Genomic DNA, 18,320 nt, shown 5'->3' on the forward strand with positions numbered 1-18,320 from the left:
CGGGGAGAGGGAGAGACACTTAGTAGCAGGTGCAGGTGCGCCTCAGAAAAGGACCCAGGGCAGGACCGTTCAAGAAAGCGGGAAGACAGCATTTTAATGTAATTATGTTTTCATGTATTTTCGCATATACGTATTTTAATGCATTTCCTCATATATATTTTAATGTCTTTACATATATATATGTATTTAATGTATTGAATTATATATTTAAATCTACCTACGCACATATGCTTTAATGTATGTAATTATATATATTAAGTGTATTTACGCATATACGCATTTTAATGTTTTTAATAATATATATTTGAATGTCTTTACGCATATGTATTTGAATGTATTTGATCATATATATATTTGAATGTCTTTACGCATATAAGTATTTGAATGTGTTTGATCGTATACTTTAATGTGTTTACGCCCATATGTATGTTAATCATACATGTCAGTGTATTTATGCGCATGTATTTCAGTGCATTTCATCACATATGTTTGCATGTCTGTCTTTACGCATCTGTGTATCGCCTGCGTCTAACCGCACATGTCGGAGGGGGAGGGGATGGGGGAGGGGCAGGGGGGAGGGGCAGGGGGGAGGGGCAGGGGGAGGGGCAGGGGGAGGGGGGACCCCCGCGCCGCCCCCCCCCCGTCACCTACCCGGACACGCGCGCTGACGTCAATGGGAAGCGCCGGGAAGCGCGCGGACGGCCTTTCCAGCTGTGGCGCGCCGTGCTGACGTCACAGGCGCGGCGGGCGGGGCTGGGCGTCGTGACGTGACCGGACCGCCGGGAACCCTTTTCCGGTCGCGCCGTGTGACGTCACTTCCCGTCGCTGGGCCGCGGAGGCCGCTCGCGTCCGCCATGCGGGTGGAGAGGTGCTACTTCTGCTCGGGGCCCGTGTACCCCGGCCACGGGATGACGTTCGTCCGCAACGACTGCAAGGTTGGCGGCGCGCGGCTGCGGGGCGGGCGGGGCGGCGGTGGGGCCGGGCCGGGGCCTCGAACCCGCGGCGGGGGGCGGGGGGCTGGGGGCCGGAGGCGCTTCGCCGGGGGCTCGAACCTGCTGCCCGGCGCCGTCGAAGACTTCCTTTACCGGCGCTGAGAAAGACGGAGCCTCCGGAGAGGAAGAGGCGGACGGCCCTGTGGCACGTGGGCTGCGGGGATGGGGGTCGGGACCCGCCTAGCCGGCCGCGCCACCTCCCGGACCCCGGGTGTCCTGTCCTGTCCTGTCCTGCTGAGCGGTCCGGGGGCGGTGACGACAGCCCTGCTCGGCCTGGCTTTCGGCGGCGCTGGGGATGGAACCCGGGGCCTTGGAGCCTCGGGCACGACTTCTTGTTCGCAACCGCGGGCCGTCCTCCCGGACCGGGACTTGCGGGCCGCTGGGCTTTCGTTTCAGCCCGGGCCCGGGTCCGCAGGCCTGGAGCGCTGTGCGCGCGGCCGCGGCGGCTCCCCCCGGCCCGCACTCCGGACTCCGTGCTTAGCGGGCGGCGCTGACGTGCTCGGCTGTCGCAGTCAGAGCCGCCTCCCTCGGGTCCCGGAGAGGAGGAGCGACGGGGAGGGACGCGTTTGGGGCTCGCAGCCGGTGCGGGTGCGGCTCGGGAGGCGCCGGAGGCTGCGGGCGCGGACGGCAGCTGCGACCCTGGGCAACCGCCGGCCGCCCGGCGCCGAGTAGCCCCGGCCCTCAGGGTCCTGCGGGCCGCTGACTGGAAAATGCAGGCGCGGAGAGAGACAGCGGGCGAGGAGGCGGCGACAGTCTCTGGGCCGGGAGGCCGCCGCGGCTCTGGGACTCGCTTCAGCCTCGGCTCTGCACTGTCGGGAGCCCGGCCGCGCTGTGTCCCTCAGGTGCACAGGGTGTGCGTGTGCGCGCGTGTGTGTGCGTGTCTGCGTGTGCGCGTGTGCGTGTCTGCGTGTGTGTCTGCGTGTGTGTGCGTGTGTGTCTGCGTGTGCGCGCGCGTCTGCGTGTCTGTGCGCGTGTGTGCGTGCGCGTGTCTGTGCGTGTGAGTGTGTGTAAGTGTGCGTGTGTCTGCGTGTGCGCGTGCGCCTGTGTGTGCGTGTGCGCGTGTCTGTGCGTGTGTGCGTGTCTGTGTGCGCATGTGTGCGTGCGCGCGTGTGTGCGCGTGCACCCGTGTGCGCGTGTGTCTGTGCGCGTGCGAGTGTGTGTAAGTGTGCGTGCGCCTGTGTGTGCGTGTGCGCGTGTGTCTTTGCGTGTGCGCGTGCGCCTGTGTGTGCGTGTGCGCGTGTGTCTGCGTGTGTGCGCGCGCGTGTGCGTGTGCGCGTGTGTGTGCGTGTCTGCGTGTGCGTGTGTCTGCGCGTGTGTGCGTGTGTGTGTGCGTGTGCGCGTGTGTCTCTGCGTGTGTGCGTGTGCGTGCGTGCGTGCGTATGCGTGTGTGTGCGCGTGCGTGTGTGCGTGTGTGCGTATGCGTGTGTGTGCGCATGCGTGTGTGTGCGCGTGTGTGCGTGTGCGCGTGTGTCTGCGCGTGTGTCTGTGCGTGTGCGTGCGTGCGTGTGCGCGTGTGCGCGTGCGTGTGCGCGTGTGCGTGCGTGCGTATGCGTGTGTGTGCGCGTGCGTGTGTGTGCGTTTGCGCGTGTGTCTGTGCGTGTGTGCGTGTGCGTGCGTGCGTATGCGTGTGTGTGCGCGTGCGTGTGTGTGCGTTTGCGCGTGTGTCTGTGCGCGTGCGTGTGTGTGTGCGTTTGCGCGTGTGTCTGTGCGTGCGTGTGTGTGCGTTTGCGCGTGTCTGTGCGTGCGTGTGTGCGTTTGCGCGTGTGTCTGTGCGTGTGCGTGTGCGTGTGTGCGTGTGTGCGTGCGTGCGTATGCGTGTGTGTGCGCGTGCGTGTGTGTGCGTTTGCGCGTGTGTCTGTGCGTGTGCGTGTGTGCGTGTGTGTGCGTGCGTGCGTATGCGTGTGTGTGCGCGTGCGTGTGTGTGCGTTTGCGCGTGTGTCTGTGCGTGTGCGCGTGTGCGTGTGTGTGTGTGCGCGTGCGTGCGCGCGTCACAGTGCAAGCTTCATCTCCGTGTGCGCCACAGAGGGAAGCATCGAGCTGTTCTGGGCTCTGCTCTCCCTGAAAGTGAGTGCGGGAGGAGGGCAGGACTTGGTGCGGTAGCTTGCGGACGCGCCTTGAGCATTTTGAGTCCCTGGTCCCAGAAACCTGATGAGCTAGAGACGGTGGGGATTGCCGGGTTCAGGTTTAGTTCACTGCGGGCTGCGTGACTTCCTGACCGGGCCTGTCATTGGGCCTCTGTGTTACTGTGCAGCGGTGTTGACCTGCCGGGTGTTGCGATGAGAAGTGTGTGTGTGTCCGTGTTTTAGGAATCGTATTGATTTGTTTTTTAATTTCTTTATTGGGGGGTTAATGTTTTACATTCGACAGTAAATACAATAGTTTTCCACATAACAAAACAACCCCCACTAGGTCCTCTGAATCCTTCCTGGACCTGTGTTCTCCCCACCCGCCTACCCAGTCTTTTTTTTTTTTTAATTTATTTCTTTATTGGGGAATTAATGTTTTACATTCGACAGTAAGTACAATCGTTTGTACATGCATAACATTCCCGAGTTTCCCACATAACAATACAACACCCACTGGGTCCTCTGAATCCTTCTTGGACCTGTATTCTCCCCACCCCGTCCACCCCAGAGTCTTTTACTTGGGTGCAATACGCCAATTCCATTTCAGGTTCTACTTGTGTTTTCTCTTCTGATCTTGTTTTTCAACTTCTGCCTGAGAGTGAGATCATCCCATATTCATCCTTCAGTTTCTGACTTATTTCACTCAACATGATTTTTTCAAGGTCCATCCAAGATGGGCTGAAAACGGTGAAGTCACCATTTTTAATAGCTGAGTAGTATTCCATTGTGTATATAGACCACAGCTTGCTCAGCCACTCATCTGTTGTTGGACACCTGGGTTGTTTCCAGGTTTTGGCTATTACAAATTGTGCTGCCAAGAACATATGTGCACACAGATCTTTTTGGATGGATGTGTTGGGTTCCTTAGGATCTATCCCCAGGAGAGGAACTGGAGGGTCGTACGGTGGGTCCATTTCTAGCGGAGTGAGCAAAATGGATGGTAGGAGCTGTGTAGACCTGGTGTTGATCTGAGAGGTGCAGTGGGAGTTGGCTGAGGACCCCGTGGAGCTAGTAAGGACGGTGATGGCTTGTCTTAGTGTGCACAGTGAGTGGCTTCAAGTTTCTCCACAGAACAAAACAAAAAGCAAAGCATTTGGCTTGTGGTATCTACACAGGTTTCGTGTGCCGCATCTTGATGCAGCGACTGGACATGCATCTGCCGAGACTCAGATGCCCCTCCGAGTTTTCTCTTCAGATTTCCTCTAGATACGTGTTGCCATGTGTTCGCAGACACGCAGACACGTTGTACAGTTGAGTCTTGAGTCCCAGTAAGCCACTCTGAGCAGGGCCGGGTGCTGGCGTACTCAGCCGGGTGGTGGGGTGCATAGAGGACCGTGCAAGACCACCCAGCTTTGAGCTCCCAGGCCCAGCTGGAGGGGAGAAGCTTCAGGAGCTGGGCTGCGGGTGTCCTTCCTTCTCACCCGCTTTCCTTGTGAGGCGCGTGCTACTAAAGGATCTCACATCTCTTGGAGAATTGAGACGGTGAGACGCATTCCTAGTAGGTCTGAGTGGTAAGTTGAAAAGCCTTTAGCGTGTCACAGCGTCGGTTGCTAGTTTGAAATTTTGTTCATTTATCTTTTTTTTTGCTGCTGGGGTTTTGTGCCTGTAGGATTTTACTGCGGGCAGACTGTTCTTTCCTGACAGAGAGAGAGGTGGAGAGATGGAGAGAGAAAGAGAGAAGGTCATGTGGCGGTATTGCCGCAGGGTCTCCCCTCTGTCCTGTGCTCAGCCCTGGGTCGCTGTGCGAGGTGAGCCGCCTCTCAGCCCTTCTGCTTTCTGTCTTCTATTTTCTTGTAAGAGGATGTATGGCAAGATCCAGACAAGTTTGGGGAGAGTGGTGGCTTGACATGTCCCCACTGAGGCACATAAAGAAACATCGAGCTTTGAGGGTTAATTCTTACTCGGTAAAGGCGTTTTAAATAAATGACTCTCTTTAGAGCTATTCCCTTTATCCTAGATCACTGCAAGATTGTACTGTAATTTGCCACGACTCATTGGTAGATTTAACCATTTTTTTTTTCCTTGTAGCTGTCATGTTTGATAGTAACAACAACAACAAAAAAAAACAACTCAGTTTCTGTTTAACCCAACATGTTTTACACATTTTTGAATGACTTAATGAGTGAATAGGAGTTGTGGGTGACTGTTGTCACTTTTCAAACAGGGTGTATTTTGTCTGGTTGAAGTAACATTCTCTATTATAAAAATTTTTAATATTGACTTTTCACAATGACTTATGTTTCTTCTTGTAGGTGTTCAGATTCTGTAAGTCAAAATGTCATAAAAATTTTAAAAAGAAGCGCAATCCTCGCAAAGTCAGGTGGACGAAAGCATTCCGGAAAGCAGCCGGTAAAGAGCTTACAGTGGTGAGTGCGCTTGGCTCCGCATCAGTGCTGTGTGACTTCTGCAAGGCTTCCTGTAACATGGTTCATACACGACCCACATTTATACTGAGTTGTGGTCCGGGAGGTGGTGCAGTGATAAGGCTTTGGACTCTCAAACATTTATATTGAGTATAACCATCTTGTTTTCACACAATCCCCCAAATCATGATTTGTTGGACAGACTACTAATAATATCAGAATTCAGTTTGTAGAAGTGATTTTTCTTAATTAAAAAAAAACCAAACAAAAACACTTAGCTCTTGCATGCAAAGGGAGGGAGACATTTAAATTGATGGGATTGAAGTTGATAGTTACTATTCGGGGATTTTAGAAGAGATTAATTAAAGGATTCCTGAGCTCAAATGAGGTTTTTAATAGACTCATTCATCAACTTGTAGACTGTGTCTTAGAACAATCGCTCCATGGTAGTAGCACTGTTGATGTGCGTGGGAGCAGCGGGGAACAGAGGGTCAGGGATTTGATGAACTGAACCTCCGTCATCCTGTCACTGAATGGATAAAGCACCTGGTGAAACCAGCCTGCCCCTGGCCCGTGTAATCCAGGGACGAAGTGGGAACTGCTGCACAGTCACGGCTGCCTCTGAGGGAGGAAGATCCCTCCCTCTTTCCTTCCATCCCCCCGCACCCCCCCCCCCCCCCACACACACCTGTGACTTCTCTCACATCTCCTGCTGCTCAGAGACGGTGTCTAAGCTGTTGACAGGAAGCCTTTTCCTGGCTTTTTTTTTTTAGACATCTGTTTTTGTTTATGAATTCAAATGCAAGGTCAAATCATTATTGCTACAAAAACCATTCTCAGTATGGACTAGAGGAGATAGTCTGCCTAATCCACTGGCTGCTACACGTATAAACTCTGTTGATCACAGGCATAATAAGACGGCTTCTTGTTAAGCTCCGTGCAGAGTTGGTGATGTTTAACAGGCTTTAGTTGGAAAGATTTGAAAGCAAAGAAATAACTTGGTTTTCCAGGAAACTTGTGACTTCCGAAGCCATTTATATGTTGTAAAATATATAAAAGCATTAAATGTTAAAATAAGTTCTAAGGAATTTCAAGGTAAAACTTATGTCACAGTGGCACCACATTTACTTGAAATTATGCAGCTTTACACGTCTGTGTTATGTTGTGATCCACAGGTGTATAGGTTTTGAAATACAGAAACAAGGGGCTAGGAGATAATTTAGCCCGGAGAGTGCAGGGCTTAACCTAGTGGAAAGCTCTGGATTCAAGCCCCAGCATGGCGTGGGAGCCCCCGTGGACAGCACCGCGGGAGCGCCGTGGGTGGCCTGGTGCTATTGGGTCGCCTCCTTCCTCTCCTGCTCCAGAGGTTCAGGGACCTAGGCGCTCACTCAGCCGTGCTGCGTGCACACGGCCCTGAGCCTGCTCTTTCACGCTTTCACGCTTCTTTAGTGTGGGGACTGCAGCTGTGCTGGTGCTTCAGTAAGTTTAAAAAGCGCAACACTTGAGGGGGTGCAGACTTTTCTAAGAGAACTAGGTGCTTGACTTAGTAAAAGGGAAGCTACGGGTGACCGGAATTACAGGGAGTGATTTCTCTTTTCTGAAGTTGACGTTCGTATATAAACTTGCTAGGTATAGGTGAACCTAGCCATTCTTTCCTTTTTTCTTTCTTTAATTTTCAATTTATGTATCTGTTTATTTTCCTTTTTGTTGCCCTTGTTTTTTATTGTTGTTACTACCGTGGTTATTGAAGTCGTTGTTGTTGGATAGGACAGAGAGAAATGGAGAGAGGAGGGGAAGACAGAGAGGGGGAGAGAAAGATAGACACCTGCAGACCTGCTTCGCCACTTGTGAAGCGACTCCCCTGCAGGTGGGGAGCCGGGGGCTCGAACCGGGATCCTTATGCCGGTCCCTGCGCTTTGCGCCATGTGTGTTCAACCTGCTGCACTAATGCCTGACCTTTTTTTTTTTTTAAATTTATTTTCACTCATAAATTGGAGCTAGAGAGGAGATACAGAAATACCAGAGAAGCACTGTGGCATATGCAGTACTAGGTGTGGACTTTAGGCTCTCGGGCTCCCAGGTCCAAAGCTGGACTGCCGTGCCACCTCCTGGACTGCTAAATAAGATGGTTTCACCGTCTTTTTTGGATCTATAAAAATGGCAGTGTTATACGATTCAACCCGATACAAAGTTTTCTGTCTGATTGCTTTCCAGGAAGGGAAATTTTATTCTCTCTTTATTGACTGATATTTACTGGATAGAGAGACGGAAAGGCGGGGGGGGGGGGGGCAGACACCTGCAGCGCTGCTTTCTGTTGATGAAGCTCCCCTTGCAGGTGGGTGACGGGAGCTTGAACCTGGTTCCCACCACATTGGGACATGTGCGCTCTGCCAGGGGCACCACTGCCCAGGCCCTAGAAATGGAAATTAAAGAAGCTGCTTGATTTGTTTACAGCCCCCATGAATGTTTTGTGTCTCTTTGAGGGATGGAGGTGATTTCTCCCCACCTTCCCTGAGAACCAGCCCCATACAGAGAGGTGTTTTTGGTGTGTGCACTGAAGCAAATACTTGTGTTCTCAGAGGCCCTGAGAGGGGACCTGGGGTCTTTCAGTCCCTTGAAGCGCTTATGAAATGTAGTGTGTGCTTGAAGAACTGCTTTCTACTTCTCTCTTTTGTAGGATAATTCATTTGAATTTGAAAAACGAAGAAATGAACCTGTCAAGTACCAGCGAGAACTATGGAATAAAACTAGTAAGTCACAAAAGAATACCAGGACCTTCGGGGAGAGGCTTGTGTGGGGCTGTTACTGCCACCTTTATGTTGGTTAAATAGTAAATTTATTCTCCATTACAACATGAATTTTTAATCATCTATAATTTTTTTTGTATTTATGTCTATAAGCTGCCTGAAATCCTTTCCAGAATTGACTGTGGGTATATTATAAGAAAAATAGAGTTATTAAATTTGATATTATTTGGAGTCTTCAGATAGGAAAACAGCCTGGGGTCGGGGACCGCGCTTAGTGAAGTGCACAAACCTAGCGCACACTTTAGGTCTTGACATTTAGAAGAGTACTGGGGGCAGTAGTTCTGTCCTTGGTGTATTGTAGTTCCGGGGGGTGGGCCGTGGAATAAATGCAGAAGGTCATGCATGTGTGGTACCAGTGTTGAGCAGTACTCTGGGCCAGGTTTCTCATTATCTTGCTTTACAGAGAATGGGCGTGTATACCAGAGGGAAGGAGGGAGGGACAGACACACAGAAGGGGAGACACCGCAGCACCACTCAGCCATCCTTGGTGCTCCCTTGTACCTTTCCTGTGGTGCGGGGGCTTGAACCTAGGGCCTTAGGCCTGGTATGATGCACTGTGGATCATGTGGGTTTTTTTTTTTTTTTTTTTAACACCAGAGAGCTGCTCAGTTTCGCTTTATGGTGGTGTGGGATTGAACCTGGGATTCTAGAGCCTCAGGCTTGAGAGTCTCTCTGCATAACCGTTATGCTATCTACCCCGCCCTAGATCACTTTTTGCTGACAAGCCAGTGCTTTTAGGGAATATTCAGCGAAGTTGCATCTTGTTGGAGAGAACTTACTTGCAATTGTATTCTTTCCTTTCTGAGTAACGTTAAGGTGTGGAAATACTTCTCAGTACTGGAACTTGCCCTTCTTTTTGCCGAAGGGGGAAAGTCGCCAGCATATTATTAGACCACGCGCGGATGTAGAGTTGACCCTGTTTCAGAGTTACTCATGTGGACATAGTGTGAATGCCCTGGGGCCTCCTGGAGGCTCCTTGTTAGAATAAATGCACAGTCTCCCACAGTGAGTCTGCATTTCTAACACGTTCCTAGGTCATGTCAGCATTGTTAGTCGACCACAGCTTAAAAAGTTAAAAATGTTTGACATGATTTCAGACTAAACAGAAAAGTTGCAAGAAAAGAGTTCTGTGGTAGCCTTTATCCAGGTTCCTTGAGGCTAGCAGTTTAGTAAGTTTATTTTCAGGGGGCTGGGGAGAGGACACTAGGTAGGGACTGTGTGTTGCCAGGCAGTGGTCAGGCTTAATCCCCAGCACCACTTGCGGTGTCATGACACCAGGGTGCGTGCCAGGGCTGTAGTATTTTTCCCCTCACTTTGTTTCTCTAGCTGAGTAAAAAAGTTGACCAGGAAAAGGTGAAGTCATGAATGACATTCCTTTCTTTCAAAATGTAATACAAATACATTTCTTTTATATCTTTCTGAACTATATAAATTGAAGAAAGTAATATTGGTGCTTTACTGCCTCATCCCAGACCTGTTGAGTTGCTGGAGAAGTCATGTTGCATTTTTTATAGAAAACGGCATCGTGACTTTCCCTGTAACCCAGTACTTAGATTCCCCTAGCCGTCCCCGCCACGTGCCTCATTGCAGAGGTTGTGAGGAGAGTAGGTGTCACGCTCGTGACTGTTCGTGTTGCAGTGTGTCGGGCGTTGTGCGCAATACTAGCTGGGTGTTTAGTCCACTGACGGATTTTGTGTGGCGTTCGGGAGAGGCTCAGTATGGGTCCTGCGTCTTTGAAAGGGAGACTATAGCTGGGGTGCTGACAGTCCCTGGCAGTGTGGCCTGGCAGGAGGCACCTGTTGCCCCTTCGCTCCGTCACCGACAGTGTCAGCTGATCATCACTTGAGGCCGTGTTTCACGGCGCCCTTTAGAGAGACAGGACATTGCGAGTATCTGGCTGCTGCTCGTGGAAGTAGTCAGACTGCACCATGGACCTTAGGTGCCCCAGAACTTTGAAACGGGACTACCGTCTGTCTGAATGAGATTCATGTTGGACTTTGAAGTCTTCGTATGAAACCAGGCCTAAAATATTAACAGCTTTTATATTATATCCATATGGAATGACAGTATGTTGGGTATATAGAGTTAAAGTCTATCACTAAATTTGATTTTGACTTGTTAATTTTTTCCAGTGTTTAAAGTATGTGGCATGTCTTAGACTGGACAGTGCTGACACAGTTCCTAGAGTAGTAGAGCTTGGCTCCCTTAGAGCCGATGCTGCTTTTCTTCTTTAAGAAAACAAAAAGGCTGTTTTAAAAAATGCTTTCAAGGGGCCGAGTGGTGGTGCACCTGGTCGAGTGCACGTGCTGCAACGCAAGAGGACCCGGGTTTGAGCCCCTGGTCCCCACCTGCAGGGGGCTGTGTGGGCGGAGAAGCAGGGATGCAGGGGGCTGTGTGGGCGGAGAAGCAGGGCTGCGGGCGTCTTGCTGTCTCTGTCCCTCTGTCTCCCCTTCCTCTCTGTTTCTGACTGTCTCTCCTATAAGTAAATAAGGATAATAAAAATGTTTTTAATGTAAAGAGAGAGATAAGATACCAGAGCACTGTTGAGCTCTGGCATATGGTGGTGCTGGGGGTTGAGCCGGGGACCTCAGAGCCTCAAACATAAAAATAATTTGCAGAACCATTATGTTATCTCCTAGCCCTTGACATTATTATGATCTGTTTTTAAGATTAACTTACTGAGGAAATGTTGGTTTGTGGGGTTGTCCCAGAAGTACAGTTCCACATCTCCCTAAGACAGGTGGCCCTGCACCTCACCCTCTACCCTGCACCTCACCCTCTACCCTGCACCTCACCCTCTACCCTGCCATCTTCCCCTTCGCCTCAGGGCATTAGGCCGTCCTCCCTCAGCCCTCCCTCCTTAGACTCCGAGGCCTCTGTGCTGCGGAGACAGACACTAAGACTCTTGTCAAACAGCTGGAGTCTGGGGATTTGGAACATGGCAGAATGATTGACCGGCTCAGGCTGCCGTTACTCCTCGAGTAGTGATGTGTCCCAGGCATCTGGAGAAAAAGCAGACTTAGTAGTAAAGAAGGGGGCTGTCCTTTTGGGGATGGCAAGCTAAGGAAAAGACTGGTGGCCATTAGTCTGGGTTCTCTGTAGAATAAAGTTTGAAAAGTATTAGACTGACTTCAAGTCAAAGAAAACTCAAGTAGCAGTAAACTAGGCTTTTGCAAAATGAAAAACTAAAGATGAGATTTGTGAAGTCTAGCCAGCGCCGAGGCCAGACAGGAGCACACTCCTTCTTGAAGGATTATCCTTGCAGTGATTCTTCCTTGAATCCGTTTCTAAGTGCGACTGAAGAAACGCTACAGCTCTTGTTGGTTATAACCATCCTGCTTGAATGTGTGTAAATTTGCTAACCTCTGACATTTTTTTGTAGTTGATGCAATGAAGAGAGTTGAAGAGATCAAACAGAAACGTCAAGCTAAATTTATAATGAACAGGTGTGAATCTTTTCTAATTACTTCATTTCTTATACATTTATTACTTATCTTTCTGTGTAGGGTGATTCTTAGAGAAATAGTTTCTAGTAGAAATCTAGAGGCATTCTTAACATTTCAAATAATTTTAGACTGAACTAGTAAGAATAATATGAAGAATCTCTTAATGTTAATATTTTGCCACATTTTATCCTTATCTTTATGTGATGAAGACATAAGATCTTAAGTATCACAGGGCAGTTAGCTGCGTCAGAAAATCAATATTGCTGCGATGTAATATAAGTAATATTACATAGAACACGGACTACAGGTTTTTAATGTAGACTTTACAAGTCAGCCCGTTGACATTGCTCCGAGCAGTAGCGACAAAGTCTTGGGCTGCGCCTCGGATGCAGATCAGTTACTTTATGGATTGCTTCTCAATGTGGGTTTGTCTTATGCTTTCTTCATGGCTAGGTCATGTCAGGCACCTTTCACTAGAGTATTAATGATGGTGTCGCCCCCCCCCCCCTTTAATGTTTTATTTTGATGAGAGAAAGAGACTCCAGAACACTGCTAAGCCTGGCTTGTGATGGACGGTATCAAAGATCAAGCAGGGACCGCCCTAGCCAACTTTTTCCTCTGTTACCCACTCCCCTTCTTTCCTTTTTTACTTTATTCTTTCTTTCTTTTCTTTCTCTCTCTCTCTCTCTCCTTTTTTTTTTGCCTACGGGTTGTTGCCGGGACTCGGTGCATGTGCACTGTAAACCCTGTGCTGCTGGTGGCCATTCTAGTCTCATTGTCTATTTCTGCTTCCGCCTAGAATCAGCTGTCTCTTTTAGAGCCAGTAACCTTTAAAAAAAATCATTTATTTTTGATTGGAGACAGACTAGAGCACCATGGAAGTTTGTCATAGAAAGGAAACCTGTGACAACAGTTTTCAACTTAAAAAAGGGTTCGAGCTCTGCAGTACTATATACAGGGCGAGCCTTTATAGGAAGACAGGGGCCTAAATGTCTGGGAACTAGTCTCGTAGCATGGGAACTAGTCTCGTAGCATTTCTGCTGTGTGTAGTTTATTTTTAGTGCTCTTGTAATTATTGAATATTTAAAAGGTAGGTAACAGACATTGCAGTTTTTTTCCTTTTTTTAGGAGAAAAAGTCTAGGTGAGCAGAGATTTCTTTTTTGTCTATATAATAGCGTGATTGTTAATTCTTTCCTTCAGTCACATTCCTTCATCTGAGTAAGTAAAAAGTTTTAACAACTGAAATTTTAACCTTTATGTTCTATAATCTAGGTTGAAGAAAAATAAAGAGCTACAGAAAGTTCAGGACATCAAAGAAGTGAAGCAAAACATTCACCTTATCCGGGCCCCTCTTGCAGGTAAGTACTGCACTCACTACACAGGGGTTCTCTGCCTTTTGGAGAGAAGTAAGTGGGAAATGTGTGATTTTGTGGGCTCTGTAATTGATACCAAGCTAACTTTTAAAGGGTAAGTGAGCAGCTTTTTTTTTTTTTTCAGACTCAAAGAATACTCTTTTTTAAAAACATTTTTATTTATAAAAAGGAAAAACTGACAAAAACCATAGGATAAGAGGGGTGCAACTCCACACAGTTCCCACCACCAGAACTCCGTATCCCATCCCCTCCCCTGATAGCTTTCCTGTTCTCTATCCCTCTGGGAGTATGGACCCAGGCTCATTGTGGGATGCAGACGGTGGAAGGTCTGGCTTCTGTCATTGCTTCCCCGCTGAACATGGGCGTTGACAGGTGGGCCCATACTCCCAGCCTGCCTCTCTCTTTCCCTAGTGGGAAGGGCTCTGGGGAAGCGGAGCTCCAGGACACATGGATGGGGTTGTTTGTCCAGGTTGGCATCATGCTGGTATCTGGAACCTGGAGGCTGAAAAGAGAATTAACATACAAAGCCAGACAAATTTTTGAACAAAAATTAAAATTTTTTATAATGTGTTGTTAAAATTCTACAAGAACTTAATATTGATAGTTTTTTAATCTTAATTTTTTTTTTTTTCTTAAGGCAAAGGAAAGCAGTTGGAAGAAAAAATGGTACAGAAATTACAGGAAGATATGGACATGGAAGATGTTTCTTAAAAATCTCACTATTTCTACACCTGCATCTGAAAATCTCCCTTGGGGACTTAGAACTTCTGGATTAGTTTTTACATGAATTCACTTAAATGAAAGGTGATTAAAAATGCATCTCTGGTTTTCTGCAAAGCCTCAGATGCCATGATTACTGTATTGTATCTAAGTGCTAACCTTTAACTGATAGATACACTTATGTATAAATTATAAAGTTTGTAAATACACAGGTGATTTGTGGGGAAGAAATGGCTGTGTCATTTGAATAATGGTATACATTTATGTGTTGACTAATGACAAAATTCATGGCTAGTGATGAATAAAATCTTTACAGTAAAAAAGTTCCTTTTGGGGGCCGGGTGGTGGCACACCTGGTTGAACACATGTATTACAGGGCTCAAGGACCCGGGTTTGAGCCCTCCGTCCCCACTTGCAGGGGGAAAGCTTTGCAAGTGGTAAAGCAGGGCTGCAGGTGTCTCTCTGTCTCTCTCATTCTCTATCGCCCTCTTGATTTCTGGCTATCTCTGTCCAATAAAGAGAGAGAATAAAAAAAATGTTCTTTTTATTGCTTCAGAAAGGAGGATAAGAAACAAAGAACTAATGGTTTACATGCTAACTAGCCTCAGGTATTACCCCCCCCCCATATAGCTCCCTCATTTATCTCCCCTTTCAATCTTTAAAACTATTTTATTCATTTATTTATATTGGATAGAGACAGAATTGAAAGGGGAGGTAGAGAGAGAGACACCTGCAGCCCTGCTTCACCACTTGTAAAGCTTTCCCCTGGAGGTGGAGACCAGGGGCTTGAACCTGGGTCTTGTGCATTGTAGTGTGTGCGCTCAACCAGGGGCCACTTGGCTCCTTCCCTTTCAATTTCTGTATCTACCCCAAATAAATATTTTGAAAAGGAGGGGAGAATTGAGGCCATTTGATCAGCAACAGGTTAGGGTAAAGTGTGTTATGTTTCCAATGACAGGAAAGCAGGGTTTTTTTTTTTTTTTTTTAAATAATAATAGAATGGAAATGCTGACAATTGTGGGGTGCAGAAGGTGGAAGGTCTGGCTTCTGTAATTGCTTCCCCGCTGAACATGGGTGTTGACTAGTCAATCCATACTCTAGCCTGCCTCTCTAGGAAAGCAGTTTTAATCTGGACGTTTCTATGTAAGCTGGCAAGTAAATCAGCAGGAGAACAGAAGCCTCACCTGTGTGTTGTGGCCCAGAGAATACTGATCCGTCTGCTGGCTGTTTTGGTGAAGTCGTTGAGTCTCCACAAGTCTCATCAGTGAGCTAGCACTCCACAGGTAGCACCCGGTATGCAGCAGCCACGTCGTCTCTTACCTCTAGAAAGACACCTGCTAGGGGAAAAGTCCGAATCCTGTTCTCTAAGAGGAAACAGAACAAAGCTTCTGTTCACCCCTAGTGAAGTGACCCCCGCACATGGGAGCCGGGGCCTGAGATGGGATACTTGCTCGTTCTGCACTGCCCTGTGTGCGTTTAGCCCGGAGCACGCCGCCACCACCCTGCCTCAATTGCTTTCAATGTTACGGAGGGATTTATCCCATTTAAACGTGAAGAGCTGTAAAGTTTAACGATATTTATAACTCTAAATATGCTAGGACTATTAAGTGACTTGGCTTTTTATATTTTAAGGGTAGATTCTAATGTTAAAAGATTGTTAGGGCTGTATAGAGTAGTGGCTAACTTATAATTTCAGTATTTTAAACTAGAAAAGTAGAGGAATCCATGGACCAAATGCTAGAAGATCTCTGTTCTAGTGTGATGTTGCCTTTTTGTTCTTAACACACACACACACCACACACACACAATTACAGAGATAAAGCGCATATGAGTGGAAGGAGTTGGAGTGTGTTCTTTCTGTGGGTGGACATACAGATGGATTATCGCAACATTTCCTAAACTTGCTTTCATGAGATTGGTGTTTCTCAGTGGACATGGGCTAAGGTCTCATAAGAAGCAGACAGGTACATAATGCAGATGTAGCCACTTTCATTTGGGAATGTTGTGGGACATAAGTGTTGAATCAAAGAAGCATCTTCTAAATTTTGTAGTGACTTATGAAAACACTCAGAGGAGACACTGTCTTTGTTTTCCTCTCTTGCCCCAGGAAGCAAAGGTCCATAACCATGAGGTAGTGAACAGGCACAGGCTAGAGAGACCTCCCGGGACTTGGGAGTTCAGTAAATAATCAGTCGCTTCTCTGTCTCCACTAAAATCGGCTCATCCAGTTTCAAATCTGAAAGACATTTTTTTTTGTTTTGTTTTTTCCTCCTTATTTTTGTCTTTTAAACCTCTCCCCATTTTCATGAGTGGTCAGCAGCGTTTTACAAAAGCACAGAACTTCCGGGGTCTAATTTCACACCCACACTGTGTGAGTCTCCACACCCTCCAAAGTTCTACGTCCTGCGCCCATGAGCACCGCAGTCCGCCTGGGCTGCCTTCCCCGCTCTTCATTTGCCTTAGTCTGTTTTCCACAGGTGAGTGAAAGCGTCCAGCACTTGTGTTTCCCCTCTTGACTGACAGTCAACTTCAGTTCCACCCATTTTGCAATAAGATCTTTTAAAACTGCAGAGTAGGACCCGACTGAAGTCCTGTAACTTCTTTGTCCAGCCATCTGTCCTCCAGCCTTCAGGTTGATATCTTATTTTGGCTACTGTGAGCAGCGCGGCTGGGAACGTAGGGTGCATATGCCTTTTGAATTTGTGTTTCCATGTCCTTTGGATATGTGCCTGGGGCGGTATTGCTGAATCATAAGGTGTTTCCGTATCTGTTGGTATGAAGATTGATCCTCTACTGTTGGTCGCCAGAACTGCTCCAGTTTGTATCCCCACCAGTAGTGTGGCAGTCCCTTTTCTCCACGTCCTCGCCAACACCTGTCATTTCCTGTTTCAGACGAGCTTCTGGTGTGATTCAGTCCTGGACTTTTAAGCTGACTCTTCTTACTATCCTTCTTTCTTTGAAGTCAAATACACCGATAGTGTGTTACTTTAGGAACAATTTCAAATCTACTCTCTATGGTCAGGTAAATTTCAAAATAGGCAACTTGCATGATGTCTGAAATTTTCTCCATTGTTTTACTTACACATTCATGTACTCAGCAGACATTGGGCTGCTCAGATCTCTCAGGGACTGTTTGAGTCACTATCCAGGTAAAGGATGACACCAATCATAGACTAAAGTTTTTAAATTAAAATGACATTTAGGGGCCAGGCGGTAGCGCAGCGGGTTAAGCGCACATGGCGCGAAGTGGAAGGACCGGCGTAAGGATCCCGATTCAAGCCCCCGGCTCCCCGCCTGCAGGGGGGTCGCTTCACAAGTGGTGAAGCAGGTCTGCAGATGTCTTTCCCCCTCTATCTTCCCCTCCTCTTTCAGTTTCTCTCTGTCCTAACCAGCAACGACAATAATAATATATATATTTTTTATTCCCTTTAGTAGCCCTTGTTGTTTTATTGTTGCTGTTGGATAGAACAGAGAGAAGTGGAGAGAGGAGGGAAAGACTGGGGGGAGAGAAAGACAGACGCCCGCAGACCTCATTTTCTCACCGAGCCTGCAGATGTGCTACAAGAACTTCTTGAAATTAATCTGTGGAATACATTATTTTTTTTTGCATCTTATTTGATATGTTTACATCCTGTGCTTCCCTAAAAGAACATTTCAAAGGTCAAACAAAAGTATTCACGTATGAGAGAGAGCGAGGGAGAGAGAAAGAACCAGAGTATCACTCTGGCACATAACAGTGCTCAGGATCAAACTCGGGACCTCACAATTGAGAGCCCTGCCCTTAATCTACCGCACCACCTCCTAGGCTGCGCTCATCCCGACAGCACGCCATGAATCTACTGCGGACCTGTGTGTGACAGACTGCATGAGGCATCCTCTACGTCAGTGCTGCACCTTCCCTCTCTAGGTGACGCTGTAGGTATAGGGGATAGTTTACCTCAGTACAGGCACAGCACCCCTCACTGTAGGTGATGCTGTAGGTATAGGGGATAGTTTACCTCAGTATAGATGCAGCATCCCTCTCTAGGTGACGCTGTAGGTATAGGGGATAGTTTACCTCAGTATAGACTCAGCATCCGTCACTGTAGGTATAGGGGGTAGTTTACCTCAATATAGATGCAGCACCCCTCACTGTAGGTGACGCTATACATAGGGGATAGTATGCCTCAGTATAGACGCAGCACCCCTCACTGTAGGTAACACTGTAGATATAGGGGATAGTTTACATCAGTATAGACGCAGCACCCCTCACTGTAGGTGACGCTATAGGTATAGAGGATAGTATACCTCAGTATAGGTGCAGCACCCCTCACTGTAGGTGACGCTGTAGGTATAAGGGATAGTATACCTCAGTATAGGTGCAGCACCCCTCACTGTAGGTGACGCTGTAGGTATAAGGGATAGTATACCTCAGTATAGACGCAGCACCCGTCACTGTAGGTCTCACTGTAGGTGACGCTGTAGGTATAGGGGATAGTATACCTCAGTATAG

General features: G+C 47.9%; 1 protein-coding gene and 1 long non-coding RNA gene across 2 annotated transcripts; one reads left to right on the plus strand and one right to left on the minus strand.

Annotated features, from left to right (window-relative positions):
• The first annotated feature begins 804 nt into the window (after positions 1-804).
• RSL24D1 (ribosomal L24 domain containing 1) lies at positions 805-14,059 on the plus strand. Its single transcript, XM_060178192.1, has 6 exons — positions 805-935; positions 5,371-5,484; positions 8,159-8,231; positions 11,671-11,734; positions 13,008-13,093; positions 13,746-14,059. The coding sequence occupies exons 1-6, from the start codon at positions 855-857 to the stop codon at positions 13,817-13,819; spliced, it is 492 nt and encodes a 163-aa protein (XP_060034175.1). The 5' UTR covers positions 805-854; the 3' UTR covers positions 13,820-14,059.
• LOC132534292 (uncharacterized) lies at positions 10,997-11,180 on the minus strand. Its single transcript, XR_009546014.1, has 2 exons — positions 11,079-11,180; positions 10,997-11,040 (listed from the first exon to the last, which is right to left on the minus strand). It is a non-coding gene; the product is annotated as an uncharacterized LOC132534292 (long non-coding RNA).
• Positions 14,060-18,320: the final 4,261 nt, after the last annotated feature.

Source organism: Erinaceus europaeus, chromosome 18 (assembly GCF_950295315.1).
Source record: "Erinaceus europaeus chromosome 18, mEriEur2.1, whole genome shotgun sequence".
NCBI classification, from domain to species: Eukaryota; Metazoa; Chordata; class Mammalia; order Eulipotyphla; family Erinaceidae; genus Erinaceus; species Erinaceus europaeus.